At 39.1% G+C, this 18,419-nt stretch overlaps 1 protein-coding gene across 2 annotated transcripts in view; it reads left to right on the top strand.

Moving 5' to 3' along the window:
• The window catches only part of LOC146647808 (netrin-G1-like), a 66,395-nt gene extending 60,930 nt beyond the window's left edge, over positions 1-5,465 (top strand). For both annotated transcript variants that reach the window (XM_085390078.1, XM_085390079.1), the window contains one exon: positions 4,814-5,465. In XM_085390078.1, coding sequence (XP_085246204.1) covers positions 4,814-5,052 — 239 coding nt within the window. In that variant the 3' untranslated portion in view covers positions 5,053-5,465. The remainder of the gene's footprint in view (positions 1-4,813) is intronic.
• The last annotated feature ends 12,954 nt before the right edge of the window (positions 5,466-18,419 follow it).

The raw sequence follows: 18,419 nt of genomic DNA on the forward strand, positions 1-18,419 counted from the left end.
GACCTAATACGCACTTCTGTTGTTTGCGAAGACCCAATAAAAAGCAAAACACACAAAAAAATCAACTAACAAACTACATTAGCAGAGGTTTCTCCCGTGTTTCCCGTGTGCTAAGCTAAACTGGTAGCATGTTAGCTGCATTGAAGTATAGCATATCAACATAAAAGTGATAGCCTTGTCCTCATCATACTGTCGGCCCAGAAGTAACTAAGCACATATACTAAAAACCACCTTCAAGTGCTACTGTACAACTGACAGTTTATATTGAACTTCAGAGCGCTGAGTTACTGACTAATGATGAAGCCTTCATGCTAATACGATAACTGGGGATATGGCTGAATGAAAGTTTCAGCTTTCACTGACATCATGGCAAAAGATATTGACTGAGTGTAATTGAAACAACAGTATTCTGTCTCCAGGCAGATAATAAGATCCTGTATCTGACAACTGTCTCCAGGTAAAGTCAATTACCTGTACGAATCCATAGTTATAGAGACATTTTAAAAAATATTAAATGCATAACTGTGAATGAATATATTTTAAACTTTAATTAAATACAGGGGCATTTTGTTTCTGCAGGGTAGTCTTTTTAAAAAATTGGATCTTAAACTTTATGACTCACTTTCAGTCATCATGAGCAAACCTCATTCATGTAATAAACCCGATTGGCTGGTACAGACAGATGTATGTAACAAGATTGGATGTTCAATAGAATACACCTCCACTACATGACATATCTAGATCTTTCATTAAAAGAGTGACACTAGCTACAGTGTGATCCAGCTTATCGATTTGTGCCTTTTAACTTATCGTGCTGTGATTTTCGGTATCTCAGACACTTCAGCTGCGGAGTATGTGAGGACATCAAGAGTTCACAGAGATGAGAGGATAAAAGAACTGTCTGAGTGTGCTTTTGGACAAACAGACTACAATCTCCTTTTAAAAAACAGAAAAGAAGGATGAATAAGTCCAAAGTGTCACAACCACAATAGACTCAATGTATCCACAATAGTCTAATCCAGTTGTAGCACAATGCAATTGCTTTAAATTGTGTCACAATTGCAATTCCACAAACAACAATGGGAAACATAATTCAGGTGTTTGTCCTTCCTGTCACTTCTGTGCTGTTGCTTTGGTAAATGTTCTCCATGTTGCTTCGTGCAGCACCAAAACCCCAGAGTGGCTCTGTCATAACAGTTATATTGCTAAAATGTCACACATGTGACAGAGGTGTGAGGTGCACATATGTCTCCCGCAGAGTACGCCGGTCCTTGGGTACGACTGGAATTGCTGTGTCTTCACTTGCACAAGCCCAAGAGTGAATGATGTCACACAGGGTAAATTTGTAGACCCACTGCATTAAAAAAGGGGGGGGGGGGGGGGATTTTTAATGTCTTCTGGAGGGTGCTTTACAAAGGCTGAAAAATAGCCCTTTAATGTTTTCATTAATTCCTCCGAGCCAGACTGAAGACTACAAATTTTAAGCTAAGAGCTGGTGTGGCATACAGTGAGGAATCTCTACAGGGACGCTCCCTACAGTGTCCCACGGTGTCCTTTCAGATTCCATTATTCTTACATGGGAAAGGCTCATCTATGTAAATTGAAGATAGAAGGAGGACCAGCTCTGCCAAATTTCCCACATTATTACTGTGCTGCCAGCATCCGCTCCATTGCCTATTGACTAAGAGATGCATATGTGCCACTGGATGGGTTTGAAGCAGGAGGACAGTTTAACTTTCACTGCCAGTGCACTTATTTAATGTGTCACTTAAAAAAGTAAACTACATAACAATCTAGCTCAGGAAATTTAAACTACCCATAATAATGAATTTCTCATTCACATCTTCCGATTCAAAAGACACTTTTCTCTCATGGAAGATGGTGTGATACCTAGTGTTAGTAAACCACATCTAATAGCAGGTCTTGAATAAATATTCATGTCAGGAATTATTTTAGATTATATGATCTTGCTGCTTCAGATTGCAGGCCTGGAGAGACTGGGTGCATTTGTTGTCTTTATAGAATATTTCTTGATATAACTTGACAACTATTATCACCACAGGGGAGAACTGAGTAATAGATTTACTCTAATGTTTGTCCAATAGTTTAAAAAATATTGGGTATATACGAAGACTTCATGATAAAAGTATTAGTCACTTCAGCGATAGCAGAAGAGCTGAGAAAATAAATACGATTTATTCTTTAAAAAAAAAAAAGTAAGTAATTTAACAAACGTTCCACACCCCAATTTTAAACCTAGGGAGCACTCTGGGTTGAGGGCTGGGGTGGATGTAAGCCAATCTGTTCTTCTTCTGTTGTCCACTCTGTACACGGTTATGTGAAATGTATTGCATCCAGGTAGTTTACTTTGTGGATGTTGTATTCTACCATGCTTGGTTTGCTGTCCTTTGTTACTATAATACAACCAACTGAGAAAGTTTTCATTTCACTTTAGATAACAAAAAAATAATAATTAATTTATAGCGTAAAGCATCTTTTGTCACGACAGCACAACAAAGACAGAACAGTCTTAAGCCTCTGCATAAGCAAACTAATTGGTTTTACAGATGCTTTTAGAGAGGTAATGGTCCTGAGGGTCTGCTGGAGGATACACAGATTATCCTTCGGCCACAGGCAACAATGTTAATGTGTTGACTAAACTACTGAGACTTGAAGTGTTTTCCAAAACACACTGAGCAGGTGTTTGCATTAGCTGTTAGAATTTTTATTTTTTTAACTGACTAGAAATCACTGATTGGGGAATTGCGAGAGGGCCATTAATGTTTGCGCCCACTCTGGACCCATAATTCATGAGTCCATTCCCACCACACCTGGTTAAAATATCTCCCCAGTCATATTTGTCCCTTCTTTGAGAGCAACAACTACAACATTGTTCCCACGTGGTGGTCCAGTCAGTCAGTTTCACACAACAGAAAGACACGATTAATGCATTGACATTTGATTGGCAACCTATTTAGTTATGAAATGGTTGTAATCTGAAAGTCCCACAACATTCAAGCCGTGTACAGAGACTGGATTTGCCATAGGCCCATTTTATTATTAATTAGTTTAGTTTGTTTATTGCATTTACATATATCTACATGTAAATTATATTCCTGTCTCATGTGTTACTTAGCTTATGTGTCATGCTTTGTCTTGCCCTGTCCTTGTCTCTATTTCAGTCAGTTTGATTGCTTTTCCCAACCCTGTTAGTTTTACTTGTTATGTTTTTTAGTCAGCTGTTAGTGCATGTGTGAGTTATTTTGTGTTTCCTGCCCATTTTCACTTGCTTATTTCTTTCTCTTACTGTTTTATTTGGTGGGGTGGGTTGTTTCTTTGCTTTTTATTTTATTGGCTTGTTGATATTACACGTCTTAACCCTCCAGCATCTTTTTGTTATTCATCTCTAGTAAATTTCATTAAATTTCACCTTTGTTTGCCTTACCTGCCCTTCTGCATTTGGGTCTTTTTTAGAACTCTCCTTTCCAGACTCATTCTTTTAAACAGCTACACAAAGAAAAAAACTTTTGCATACAGTAACAAACTTACTATTAAAATAAAGGGTTTGACTACCATATTTGCTTGTTTAGTGCCACTGTTATTGACGCTTTAAATAAAAGCACAGAAAGGCCATTAAACATAACAAGGCTAACACAAAACAAGTCTGGAGACTGTTCAAAGAAGATGTAGACATGTCAGGAAAAGCAGATCTACCAGAAGCATCATTTCCAACACTTCATCGCAAAGTTATTGAAAATCCTATATTAAAGATAAAACCCTGTGTCCACAGCTGGAATTTCCATTTAAAGTGCATAACAGCAGTGGTGTCTATGTGCAGTGGGTGGGAATATTATTAAGTTAAATGCAATACCAATGCCTTCTTAATCGGTTTTGGCATGAGCAATGATTATTTGTTGAGTTTATTCTGATGCATGAGCCACATTACTGAAAACCAAAAATGTGATTACTATTTATGCAAGGAGAGATATCCAATTACACTGAAATCTCTTGGCAAATATTACCTCTTCCAGGATTTCACCTCTGCAAGCAGAGAGGATTCCTGGGATAATTGAGTTGTGAGTTTTTGTCTGGAAATGTGGATATTAACTTATGTAGTCCTAATCAGTCTACATCAAAACAAAGAAATGTTTGTTAGCCGGTAAAACTCCAGCCACTGATATTACATCCTTCTTCTGACAATGTTGTATTGCTTGCTGTAAGGTTAACTACAGAGAAGAAAATAACAGCTACTGGTGAAATACCTGGAAATGCTCATTTGCATATGAAAGGTTGTGGTGATGTGATGGAGCCAGGTATCCATCCCGTGTCTTCTCCTCTTTCTGTTCTCTTCACCTCAGCACAGAGGGGCTGTTTCACAATACTCTGGCATCCTTTGATTCTCAAATAATTAAATTCACCTCATCAGAGCCATGGTTTGCTTGCTCTTTTGTTTTGCCAGAATTATTTGCTATAAAGTCCCTTTGGCGCTACTAAAAATATCCATGAATCCATACAATGTCTGTGTTCCTTTGTTAAGTATTTTCAGAGGCTGTTGGCAGCATTATATTCTTTTAATATGTACCCTTGCTGTCGGTGTCCTCTTCCTTTTTTTGCACACTTTCTGAAGTCCTTGGCTTTACCCTCTCTAATGTGTCAGCTGTGCTCTAAGGACACAGAGCAGTACAGACAGGACAGGAAGAGGCAGCTTGTGCCCCGTGAACCTGCCTGTTGATGTTCTCTGCCGCCCTATCACTGAGTGATCTATTAATCACGCTTTCCTGTCTCCCCTGCCCTTTCTGCTTTGTCTGTGCAGCTCGGGTGTGTGACAACGCGATGCTGCGCTGTCAGAACGGCGGCACGTGCCACCACCATCAACGCTGCCATTGCTCCCCCGGCTTCACGGGCATCCTGTGCGAGAGAACTCGCTGCCAGGGTCCAGGAGACTGCGATGACCAATTGTCTGGACAGGCCTCGCTCCATCATCGCCCCACAGGCCGCCACCACACTCTTACCCTTGTAGTGTTCCCGCTATTATTCGTTTCCCTTTGCTGAGGGACCTGAACCAAATCCTCAACCAAAACATGAAATGCTGAGAATGAACACTCAACCTTAAGGACATGAAGAACAAAGAATGTGTGGACAATGTGCTCAGCAGACAATATAAGCAACTCTTTTTTGTATATCCAAGGCCACAGTGGTGGATGGCAGTGTTATTAGCGCAAATGGCTGTGCACTGATGTGTTATACTGAATGATAGAAGGATTTATGAAAGGTCTGGTGAAATCACTGCTGTCTTATAACTTCCCAGAGGAAACGGTTGGAGCCTTTGCTTTGTGATCTTGTCATTGGCTTATACTTCAATAAAGGCAGACTGGATACTCCACTCAGATAAAGATACCCACATCCTGAGAGCAAACTGTATAAAACTAGACACATGATTTCTAAGTATCATCTGAAGTTTAAAAAAAAAAGTATATATATATATATATATATATATATATATATATATATATATATATATATATATATATATATATATATATATATATATATATATATATATAATAGTGTGGACGGGACTAAAATCATGTTGCCTCACTGCCTCCTTCCTTACTTGCTACCATCTTCTCTCCTTGCTACCATCTTTCTCCTTCATGTGCTTTGGTGACCCTGGTGATTTTACTTTGCGGAAGGGCGTCTGTTGTTTTGCCAAAAGCTGCACATGCGTTTTCAATTCCCTAAAAGTACCAATCTAGTATGTTTTTTTTTTTTTTAAGAGGCTTTGTAGTCATGCTTGAACTCACCTGTATGGGGGGAAAAAAGGTGTAACATACTGTAACTGTATTTAATTTTGTATAAAACAGATATTTTCATGACTACGCAAAAAAAAAGATGTATTACTTGTTTTCTATTGCTGGCGACCTGTCATATAGTAGATGTGGACTATGAGTGCGTAAGGAGTTTTGGTTGTATTATTTCTTTGCTTGTGTGGCACATGGTTCTCTTCATGGTTTGAGAACTGCTGTCAAAACTATGTTTACATTCCCACTTACACAATACACTTCCACCAAAGCGAAAAAGCGAAACATGTCTTTGTGTTGTTGTTGAACAATGGTAACATTATTAGAAACAACATATGTAGAGTTACGGGTTTATTGTTTCTAGATAGGTGCAAACCAATGACAATAGATGAATGTCATTATAAAGGATTTTAAACTCAACAGCAGTTGCTGATAATAATATCAGTTAACGCGTAACTCCCTGGTTCTTTGTCCATGGCTGGTTATTTTACTGTGTTGTGACACGCTCTTGTTGTGCTCATGAAACATGGGAGAATGAAAAGAAACTCAAGACAAAATCCCATCAATTTTATGTAAATTTAACAAGAAGATTCAAAGAAAAGGAGATTGCTCCGCTGTCACAGAGGTTGTTCAGCTCAAGTCTGTAATCAGATCTAATCCTTGAATCAAATGGGAAGAGGGGACGTTTTTCTGAGCTAGTGCGACTGAAAGCCTGCATCCTGCTGTGGCAGCCACCACAAAGCTACACGTTGAGGAAATGAGCTTTAATTCATGCAGGGTCAATGAATAGAAATTAAGATGCATCCCACTGGGTGACATATTGAGCACTGAGACCAATTTCATTTGAGAGATTAATTGTACTCCCAAAGGTTGTCATGAAACATCTAATTGTGCTAGAGTCTATTATAAGTGCCTCTCATTAAATTACTATCTATGATAAGAGTTGCAAATGCCTTTTTTGACAGACTCTTGCTTATAAAGCGTCCTTTGAGAACCAACACAGGGTATTTGAAAAAGGCTAATTCACTATATGTAATCACTAGAAAGGTATGGGTGTATTTTATTTAGCAAGGTTTAAAGTTTTGGAAGAGAAAAAACAAAATCTTTTGCTTAGAATTTCTGATGCAGAAAACACTAACAGACTTATCAGTTATTCAGAAAATGAGTCAGCAGCAGCAGGTTTGGTCTACACCCGACTGTATTAAAAAGGCTAAATCTATGTTATCTAGTTGAGGTGTGATGAGCTATTCTGTTTACTTACAAAAAGAATACAGTGGAAGACCAGATGTCCCAGTTTTCAAATAGGACTTGAATGCAGCTTACATTCGTGGATCTGTGTGAAAATCTGTCTCAAAACCCTATGTGGGCCTGCGACTCAGTGCCAAGCCCGTGCCAAGCTACATCAGCAGCAGCACAGAAGGGTATCAGCTGACCCATAAGGTGTCATCCCGATGGATCAGCAAAGAAAGAACAATCTCCAGGATCCTAGAGACTGTGATGACCAACTGTCTGCATAGGCCTCAGTCCATCATCACCCCGCAGGCCACCACCACCACACTCTTACGACTCCTTGTTTTGATCTCAATATTATATTATTTGTTTACCTTTGCTCAGAAATTTGAACCAAATCCTCAACCAAAATGTGAAATGCTGAGAATTAACACTCAGCCTTAAAGACATGAAGTACAAAAACACATGTGGACAATGTGCTCAGCAGACAATATAAGCAAGTGTTTTTGCTGGCAGTGTTATTAATGCGAAGAGCTGAGCGCTCTTGCTCTCCCCACGTATTATTTCCAGGTACAGTTAGATCTATATTGTGCATGACATGTAGCTTTAATGCAAGGGGTTTTACAAAAAAACATATTAAGTGTTTGGGAATTACAGCCATTTTCATACTTTCCCCATTTCAAAATTAATTGATAACTAACAGCTGGCTAACAACTGACTGACAATCACTTTCATGACCAGCTGAGGCCTGTTGATGAATAAAGCAGACATAATATCTGAAGCTGATTAAAAGGGTTGAATTTTACGTTAGGCATTGCTCTTTCAATTACGAGGCCCAACAGTGCCATGCTGCCAAACTACTGCAGATGGAAATTACAGAAGGTAAATTACTTTTTACTATAGTTGTCCCATCCTCTGTATATTAATAATGACAATAGCCAATGTGACATCACCCACTGGTTAATGGAGACGAGTCATGAAGCACTGAGCTGAGCATTTTTATCTTGACAACACAAGTCAAGGAAACAAGGGATGCTGCACACCTTACCACTCCACCCTAAAAGCACACACGGCTATAGCCTATATAGGATTCCATGGGAGCAATAATGCATTATGTGAGCATCATGTTGTGTTCAACCAGACTTAAAACGAACAAATTAGACCACAGTCGTAATGATATCCAAAAGCTACGTCTAACTTTGAAATACAGTCATCTGACTGAGAGGTTCTAACTGAACATTACGCTAAGGATTGCAAGCTAACTATTTACCAGCAACAGCAATAATTGAGCTGCTTTTAAAGCCAAGGAAAATTTCATATTTTGAAAGTCTCTACTCAGAGTAGTGCATATACTGTGGTGTATTTGTCTAATGTCTGTAGGTGCCAGATTTCTGCCACAAATTTTGTCCGACTTGTAGTTTATAGACTACTTGCAGTTCTGTGATGGATTCATGAAGGTTCACACACTACCAAATATCCAGCTCTGAGTTTATTACAGTTTTCACTAAAAGGGCTGTAATAATAATAAAAAAGAAACATACAGGTGGACAGACAAAAAACGTAAAAGCCACGTTTTCTATCTTGTTTATTCAGGTATCCTATGTAGCAAGCAAGTGCGTAAGCGAAGCTGCTCAGCTATAATTAGGCCTATGATTTATTATACTTGTTTTATCTTAAAAAACAACAGCTTTTTTATTTGAATGTCTGAAATCATTAGCTGGTGATGCAGACTTTTCCCTGGGACATACAGCTTTAGCTTCAATTATTTCACATTATATTGCAGGCATCAGATTAATGGAAACTTTCATCCTTTTTTTTTTTTAAATGACCTGATCTAAAGCAGAAAGAAGTGAGCCAGAAACAGCACTAGCTAATAAAATCTATTTGGTAAAAGGTGCTATTATAATTAGCTAGAAATGACTATCCATTTTTCATCCGGAATGACTAATACATTTAATGGTAAAGTTGGCTCCATTGTTATATTCACCATGTGAGAACAGAAGACTTCATATGTGTCTCTGCAGTAAGGGGATTGTGCTCAGCTCTTTAGGATGTGTGAGTAAATTGGCAAATAACTACACTGTTATCCTAAATACAGCAGCAACTTCATCTGTCCAGCATTATATCGCCTTCAGTGATTTAATACTTTGCTTCAAGGTTCCTGTCTCCGAACTGGCTTTGGAGAATGTGAAGTGGTCCACTTGAGGCTGTGGTTATAGCTCAAGGAAAAGAAGTTTTTAGAGCAGTGTGTGTGTAGAAAAGAAAATTACCTTTATGACATGTTAGTGCAATAAAACTAGTGCTTTATGACCCTTTCTCTTAGCTTTGGGCTGTATTTAGCTATTGCCACTAAAATGTTTTAAGGTTAAATCCAAGTCTCTTGCCCTTAAATACTGATGAATGACTGGATAGGGAGCATTGCTCCAACTCAAAAGCTGCTCCAACACTCTTGCAATGAGATTCACAAGGAAACAGTCTGCTTAGCACTGACATATTTTAATGGTAATATCAATATGTTTTTCTCACTAGTTTATCTGTCTTTGGAGAGAACAAAAATAAAGGTGGAAGGTAGATATTTTTATTCAAGAATTTTTACTAACTTATTGGTGGCAACAGTGGAAGTTGAATAACTGGGATGATTTTGTAAAGTATGATGATTTTTCGGTCACCAGAATTTAGACCACAGAGAGAAAGAAAGTTTTTTTTTCCTCCACTAGCTCTGCTCCCTACTGTTTTATGTCACAGCAACGCCTTGTCCTTTTTACTTTCACATCTAAGACTCAGGAGGGGGTATTAGGAGGACATTTTTAGACATGTACAGTCCTTGTGTTCTGCCACTGTCAGCACTGGTGGCACCAACAGAAGGTTACATAACGTAAGACAAGGGGTATTCAATATCGAGGAAAGAAGAGGCTCAGCAACATGACTGGAGCACTGAGCAAACCAATATCCATATTCAGCTCTAAAATACCCAGCAATAGAACTGGTGCTGTTCCACCAGAAATCTCCACTTTTCTGTCAATCGGCATTACAGATCGTATTAATGATCTGCACTTTGTTATCCATAAACCTATCAAATTTGTCTAAATATTTGAATATTGATAAACTCCATTCTGTTTGCAACATGAACTCGTCCTTGACCCTGTCGCTTAGCAAGCTTCAACTGCTGGTTCAGCTGTCGCTGTAACAAAAGAAAGGATGAGAGGATGTCTTGTTCATGCAGCACTAAAGCAACTTTATCCATTGCGGTGAAAGTTGTTTTATTTATTCACTTACTAACTTATCGTTTCATTTATTGAGTTACGCTTACTGACTTACTTACAATTGCGTTGTTCATAGTTTTATTTGTTTGTTTTGCAAATGCCATTTGAAAAGAAAAAAGTTAAAGCGACTCTTCTTTAGACACATCAAACTAAAGGCATTTTTTGTACATTATCTTAATAAACTTTAAACTTTAATCATTTTTAGGATAAACTTTTGATTTGAACTTAAGTACAGTAATATTAAGTGTCAAGTAGTCAGGTTTAACCATCAGTTAGTGAGCCTAGTAAATAAGGGACACCACATCTCTCATAACTGTCTTAAAATAATTCCTTCTGTAGTTCAGTAGCATAAAATTTTCATTGTGGACTCTTTAGAGGAACCAGTGAGCGGACAGTCTTGATCCTTTCAAGTAAATCTTTTCATTACAACAGTCCTGTTTAAAATGATTTTACTTCAAAATTGGGTTCGTCTAAATGCCACCATGAGGAATAAGACCATGTAATAAAAAATAATAATAATAAAAAGACGATGTAGGTGCAGAAAACCTCTGCAAGGAGATATCTGCTGTTTTAACACAGCTACTGTATTCACATATTAGCAGAGCACAAGTCAGGTGTTTTGAATAAAAAATAAGAGCATTTATTAAACAGATAAATGGCAGTAATGTTGTTTTGGTGCCAGAATTGAGCAGCGTAATTTAGCACTTTTAGATATTTACTTTTTGAGCCAGCATAAAGAGGTTTAACACCTTATGTGACAGCCTGAAAGAAGCATACTTGCAAACCTGCATCACCTGTGCGCTTATGTGTACACTGACTCACCAGCATCTATAGGACTTTCCACCCCCTCCATCCTGATCAATGTTTATCGACTTCATTTATGTGACACCACATCAGGAATGGCACTTATGGAGAGGTTGGAGCAGCATGCCATATGTGGCTTTATCAAACTGCTATTCACATTCCTGACATTGCAAGGACAGCTGGTGGGTGGTTTGCTGGCTTGGCACAGAGAGCCAGAGTACGCTGGAATCAATAGACAAAACAAAGAGGAAGTTAAGCTGCCCCTGCTGAAGAAACCTTGAAATACCCATTTACTCTGTTTTTAAATATGGAAGTCCTTTTACTCTTTAACTATTTTGTGGAACATGGGATTAATATTATTGTTCAAAATGTTTTGATAGCAGTCCTTGTGTTGTTGGACACTTGTGCTATAATAGTTGTCTCACTAAGGGGAAATAATTACAAAATATTTCTTATTTGCTTGAAAAGCATAGACAGATTTAAGCAGAGCAGCGTCATGTTGTAGAGATTAAAAGAAACCTTACAGAAAATTTTGCTTAAATCAATCTGAAGTCCCCCCTCACTTCGATACAATCTTTGCTACAGATTGCAATCTTTTTCAGTGTCAAACATGATCACAGCACTTGTCTTCTACTGTTTTCTTCAGAGCCAGATCCAGCACTTCTGGCCTTCAGTGCCACACCTAAATTGCAAATCAGCCCCGTCTGGGATTGGCACCACGAGCACCCCAACACCCTGTCGAAGAAATTATTTATGTATCACACCAACACTGTCCATAAATAAAAGATACCTTTCACAGTCTGTTCCTGGGTTCCTGGAGCTCGGAAGAAATGGTTTATCCTCATTTTTTTGCATGCTGGTAAGAAAGTGTTTTTTTGTGTTGAACCTCTAGGTTGCATTACAAACACGTCTGACTGGAAAAATAAAAATAACGCACCTGGAGAATGTGTGAAAGATTGCCACCTGTTATTAAGTACAGTCTACACTCAGACTGTGATATATAAACTGAGCTGCAGTTACAGGCTACATGTATATTAAGAAAATCTGAGTTGTTTTCTGGGTATGGGAAAAATATTTTTCCAAATGAGAGATTCAAATGATTGAAACTTAAAATTGAAGTTGCATTGATCCTTTTTGTCCTAAATTGCAGCTGTAGCAGGCCGACTACCAAGTCAATCAGTCTCTGACTTCTCCAGTCCAAGTAACCCACTGTTCCAGTACCTCCCGATGCATTCATTGGAGTATTAGAATATAGTGAATATTAGAACGTGCTTAGACACATATAAAACTGATGATTGTGGGACCGGGTGAATGAGACTTCTACGAGAACACACTTTGAGTGCTCAACTGAGTAGAAAGAGGCTATTTAAGTACCAGTCAGTTTACCATTGTGGAAATACCTACATACTAAATACCTGAGAGATCCATCCAGCCCTTCAGCAGATCCATCGACTGTTCCCTGAAACCTGATTTCAGTGGAAAGGTGGCTGTCAAGAACCCAATCTTAAGAACAGAGACAGGGAGAAAAAAGGCTGAGGTGCTCCAAATTACACAAGAAATATACTTGTGAAGTGATGAATATATATTATGAGTTTATGCTATGAAGGATGTTCCTCCAGCAAAAAATAAAGCTGAAAATAATATAAAGTTTATTTTTCATGCACGAGTGTCTGCATTTGGGTCCACTTCCTGCCTGCCCCAGCCATACATGACACAAAAAAGACATGCAAGGTAACTTAATTAACTTTTTACTTTCATTTTCAACTAATTTTCCCAATTGTAAATTAGATTTAACAAAATAAGTATGTTCCGATTAAGTTAAGCTCATTTTACACATCATCATTTTTTCATTACAGATCCCAAAGGTAAAATATATTTTTATGACCGACTAATAAGCAAAGGGCACAACAGCACAATTCCTCAATACATCTAAATCATTTAATTGCTGTAGAAAAAGAGCCCTAGAGAAAAATTAAAAATGAACTTTGGATAGAGTGTGGTATTAGTTATGCTAAAATAAGGAGATATAAATAACAGAGCGCTCACTGTGAAATATTTGAACCGATCACTGCCTGTATTTTAAAACTGACCACACAGCTGGCTACAATAAAACAAAAATATGTTTTAATAAATTACTGTAGAAAGGTTAAAGTTTATCACCTTTTTCACATCTGCCTGCAGCTTCCCATGCCTGCCTCTCAGCACCATTCGCACCGCTCTGCCTCATTTTTGCAGCTTTTACATTCTCAGCTCTACTTTTCAGGCTTGAAACCATCTGATTCTTCTGCTCTGCTCCAGATTTAAATCTTTATTTACTCGGATTGGTTCCCCTGGTTCTCCATGTGTCCACAATCCGCTATGCCACAGCTCAATATTCCATCCATGACCCTCAGTGAGCTAGGTGCTATGTTGATGATAATGGATGGCTAATGTGGGTGATTGCTAATAAACAGCTAACATTACCTTGTGCACAGACCAAGTTAACATTTTATTTAGTTAATACTTGATATTGCTGAAACAGGAGCTTTACTGACCTTTGAAATTCCTCCTAAAGTGATATGAAACTACTTAACTACTAATTACAATATTCATTTGCAACAGCATCTTAATTCAATTTTAATGTTTAGTATGGATTGATGTTTTTTTACAACTCTATTTCATTGTATATGTGCATGTTTCAATAAATCAGTGCACCTATTTTCATTTTTCTAGCAACATGTAAAAAAGTGAGCTGTGACTCAAGACTGCTACATATCACTTTTTTCACACAGTTGCATAATGTGAATACACTGACTGCTGGAATGTTTTGCTTTTGGCAGGAATTAGCTACCTTCTTTATCATTTCCCTCCAATTAAAGCATATTTGGACCTTATTAATCTGTTCTTTACACCTGTAATTCATGTTCTGCAGCAGACATTTTTCACAGCCATAATCTTGACATGAAATAGTAGCATCCTCTTTTGTCACATCAACCATCTGCATTTCCTCCTTCACTAGATCCATGAATCTCTCTGTGGTCTTTCCCTTGTCCTCCTCCCTGGCAGCTCCTTCTCCAACATACTTTGTCTAATATATTCACTATCCTTCCTTTGCACGTGTCCAAGCCACAACAGCCTCACCTCTAACTTTGTGTCTTTTACCCCCCTCTGATATACTCATTTTTAAACTTCCATCCTGCTCAATCTCAATTAAAATGATGAGATCTTCAACTCTGCCACTTCCACGTCAGCACCATGTCTTTTTGTCCGTGCCATCATCTCCAAACCATACATTATAGTGGATCTCACTACCATCTTGTAAATCTTCCCTTTCACTCTTGCTTGGTGTCCTTCTGTAACAAATCACCCCTGACACTCCTCTCCACCCACTTCACCCTGCCTGCACTCTCTTTTTCCTCTCTCTCGTGCAGTGTCCTTTGCTTTAGATAGCTGACCCAAGTTATTTAAACTCATCTACCCGCACTATCTCTACTCCTTAGACATTCACAATTCAAACACATGTATTCTGCTGTGCGTCTACACACCTCCACTTCTCTCCAGAGCATACCTTCGTCTCTCCAGGCTCTCTTCCACCGGCTCGCTACTCTCACTACAGATCACAATATTATCTGCAAACATCACAGTCCACAGAGACTCCTGCCTGTCCTCATCTGTCAGCCTCATACATCACCATTGCCACACTTACATACTTCTCTGATCCAGCCACAAGGGGGTCACATGCCGGTGTACATCTAGTGCCGGTCCAAGCCTGGATAAACAGGGAGGATTGTGAAAAGCCAGAATACTTTTTCCTCTGTTTCTGTCTACTGCCCTCACACAGACTTAACGTTATTTTATTAAGCATTTATTCGTGATTTATTACAAAGCAGTATTGACTTTGGCAATTAGTGAATCAAAGGATTGCTATTACATGTATTAAAAGAAAGCTGGAGGTAGTGGCACAAATAATGGGGTCAAACAAGCAGAAGAATATAAACAGAGAATGACAAAAACAGAGTGACAAAGACCGAAGTAACATGAAGATAGACAGCTTACAAGGGGGACAAAAAAACAAAAAAGGGAATCAAGTGGGAAGAAATAATAGCGGGAAGACAGAAACCTTCATCACAAAAGGCTGCCATGAAACAATGGTTCCCTGATGGAGGAGGCAGCTGTAAACATGAACACCCCCATTTGGCAGACCTGAAGGAAAGGGTTGGAGGAGAAGAGGTAGACATGAAGGGGGGTGGGGGATGAGCAGGTGGGGTTAGAGACAGACAGACCCTGCCAAAGCAAGCCCCCATGACAAGCACCACCACCTCGTTAAACCTGTCCCCGGGAGTCACAGGCAGATGCTCTGCTTTTCCTATGATAATGACCGACCTGCTAAGCAGCTACCAGCGTCACGCTCCTGTGAACAACTATTGACCTCAAAGCTGTCACTCGCTTTCACGCCACTGCTGCTTCCAACTCGCCACACTCAGAAGGGGCTTGTTGCATCATTCGTTTTAATGCAGGCCTGGACATTTTAATACTGCCTGTTATCAAACGTTGTATTAAATCTCTTCCTGCCGATGGGGTCCTCAGAGGTTTTGTGCACTGCATGTGGACATCAGATACAGCGGCTACAGATTCGTGATCGTCAATTATGTCTTAAGAGCTTTGAAAACATGCTCCCCAACCTGTGCAAATTGACATTAAGGATATGAAAGCATTACCCATTAATACACATTTATTCACCATTTTACATTTAGAAGACCCACCGCTGTCAAGCATCAAAGCGCAGTCAGCACATGGAGCCCATGAGTCAAGAGGAAGTAACTGGGGTGAGGGAGACACGGAGAGAGAGACAGACAGAGAGCAGCGGTTCTCTGAGGATTAGCTCATTTAGACTGCTTTGATCTGTGAGATCTTAATTGCTGGGTAGCACTGATAGAGTCCTCATGGAGACTTAGCAACACCATACAGGCGAGCAGGGAGGAGGGTGGCTGTGTTCTTACCTTCTCTTCTTCTCTTGTTTTACTGATTAACTCGTCTCAGTTCGACAGACCATTCAGCAATGGTGGCCTATGGCATACTTAGCAATCACTGCATGTGACTACAGCAAAAAGAATTAATGAGCATTTTCAACTTTGTCACTGATACTCACTAAGTTTTCTGTACAATTTCTTCTTTCCTCGATACCTTTCCTCATAATGACATTTTTGAAGCGTTAAAGTCAACCGCTCATACTTCTTCTATTCTCTTGTAGGCACAGAATTGATCATTTCCCTAGGGTTTTCAAATAGGTCATGTGACTCAGAGCCTTTCTCCTAGTGGGCCAAGTAACTAAGGACTTCCAAAAAACAAAAGCACTGTGGTCAGATTGAGTTATTTTCTAGCATATAAATTAATGAATTAAGCAAAACTACCGTTCATGTTTGCTCATGTTTCTAAATGAACAATCAATACAGTTTTTTGTTTTTTCTTATGAGGGCAACTTCCCCATAAAATCCCAGTAAGAGCACTAAAAAGAAGAATAACACATTATTTTCAGATTTTAATCAGAATGTTTTGCATGTATGAGGTGGAGCTGCCATCAGATCATATATGTCATGTTATAACAATTCAATTCATCCACCCATTTTCTTCCGCTTTTCCAATTCAGGGTCGTGGGAGGTTGCTGGAGCCTGTTCCAGCTGCTATGGGGTGAAGGGCTAACACAGGGAGAGATTCACTCTCACATTCATATCTACAGCCAGTTTAGAACTGGCAGTTAACTGAACCCATTGCATGTCTTTGGACCAAAGCCAGAGTACACAGAGTGAACTCACACAAGCTCTACATACAAAGGCCGCAGCTGTACGACCCCAGCCGGCAGATTTAAACCCTTCTTGCTATGACGCAACAGCGCTAACCACTGTGCCATCATGCTGCACCCCTACCCATCCATTTCTGTTCACTTATCCAATTCAGGGTCAGGTTTGGGTTTTCTCATAAGATCTGATAACTTTTTCAATCATTCCCTTTTTTCTTGTGAGACATTTTATATGCACCTTCCCTCAGTGAAGAAAAACATTAGCTGCAGTTTTAGTTTGTAAGAGGTTTCATGGTCAGAAGTCATCAGTTGAATGTAAATCATACTGTTAAACTCTCTCAGAGAGCCGAGCCAAGCTGAGACACCTCAGCTTCACTACTGGAACTTCAACATTATGCACTCCACACTGTATATAAATGCCACTTGTTTTGCACATATTCAACTCTGTATATTTTATTTTATATATTTTATTATTATTATTTTTTTTTATTTTTTTTTTTATTTTTTTACTATTTAATTTGTAAAAATGTGTACACACACACACACACACACACACGCACACACACACACACACACACACACACACACACACACACACACACACACACACATGTAGGAAAATATTTAGTATACACATCCAGAAATGCATACACTATTATATATTGTACATATATTTATTAGTTTCAGGTTGGCCATTCTTATATTTTGCTCGTTTGTGTTGTTGTGTTTGCACATCTCTGTTGCTTGTGGGGCTCGCACACAAGAATTTCACTCGCATGTGCTGTGCCAGTGTGCCTGCACATGTGATGTGACAATAAAAGTGATTTGATTTGATTTGATTTGAGCCCCTTTGAGGGGACGTGAGAGCTCACTGTATTTGCAGTTTCAGCTTTTGCTAAACTCCCTTTTAGCCCCATATAGAGATCCAGAGGGACTGACAGGTGAAGACTGGGGTTAAGAAGATCATCCCAACAGATGAAGATGATGCAGGGCCTCCTTTGCTTTCTCTTTCTGCCTTTGTCCCTCTCTCATATCCATACACACTATCGTGTTTCTACCTGTTCTTTATCTCACCATACTCCATGCAGCTTTGTACATCCATTTCTCTCTCTCTCTCTCTCTGGCTGGTGTCCAACTTCTCTGTTGTCGCCTTTCATCTCCTTGGCTAAGACAAGAACAGACAGATTAAGGAGAGGAAGAGTATTAGGGGAGCCATTTTTTCTACCTCTTTCGTGATGGGAGGGTTACTGTTAGCTGAGCAGCACCCTCCCTCTGCTGGGTTTGGTCATTAGAGTGGCTTCAGAGCAGTGGGGGGAAAGAAAGCCTGAGGGAGTGTTTACATTACAAGAATACTGATACTGTGAGGCTCCAGTGTGTAAATCAATCCATTGTTATATTTGATAGAGAATTTCATCTATGGTAATATATGATCAGACTGTATAAAACAGCAGGAAATGCACATTCAGTAATTAAGAGAACTAGCTTACTGCATCACGGCATTAAAATAAACCGAAACCAGTAAAATGAACACACCTATAGATAAAA

Source organism: Rhamphochromis longiceps, linkage group LG18, assembly GCF_057381845.1.
Source record: "Rhamphochromis longiceps isolate RC_006_pf linkage group LG18, R_longiceps_female_GT1.1, whole genome shotgun sequence".
NCBI classification, from domain to species: domain Eukaryota; kingdom Metazoa; phylum Chordata; class Actinopteri; order Cichliformes; family Cichlidae; genus Rhamphochromis; species Rhamphochromis longiceps.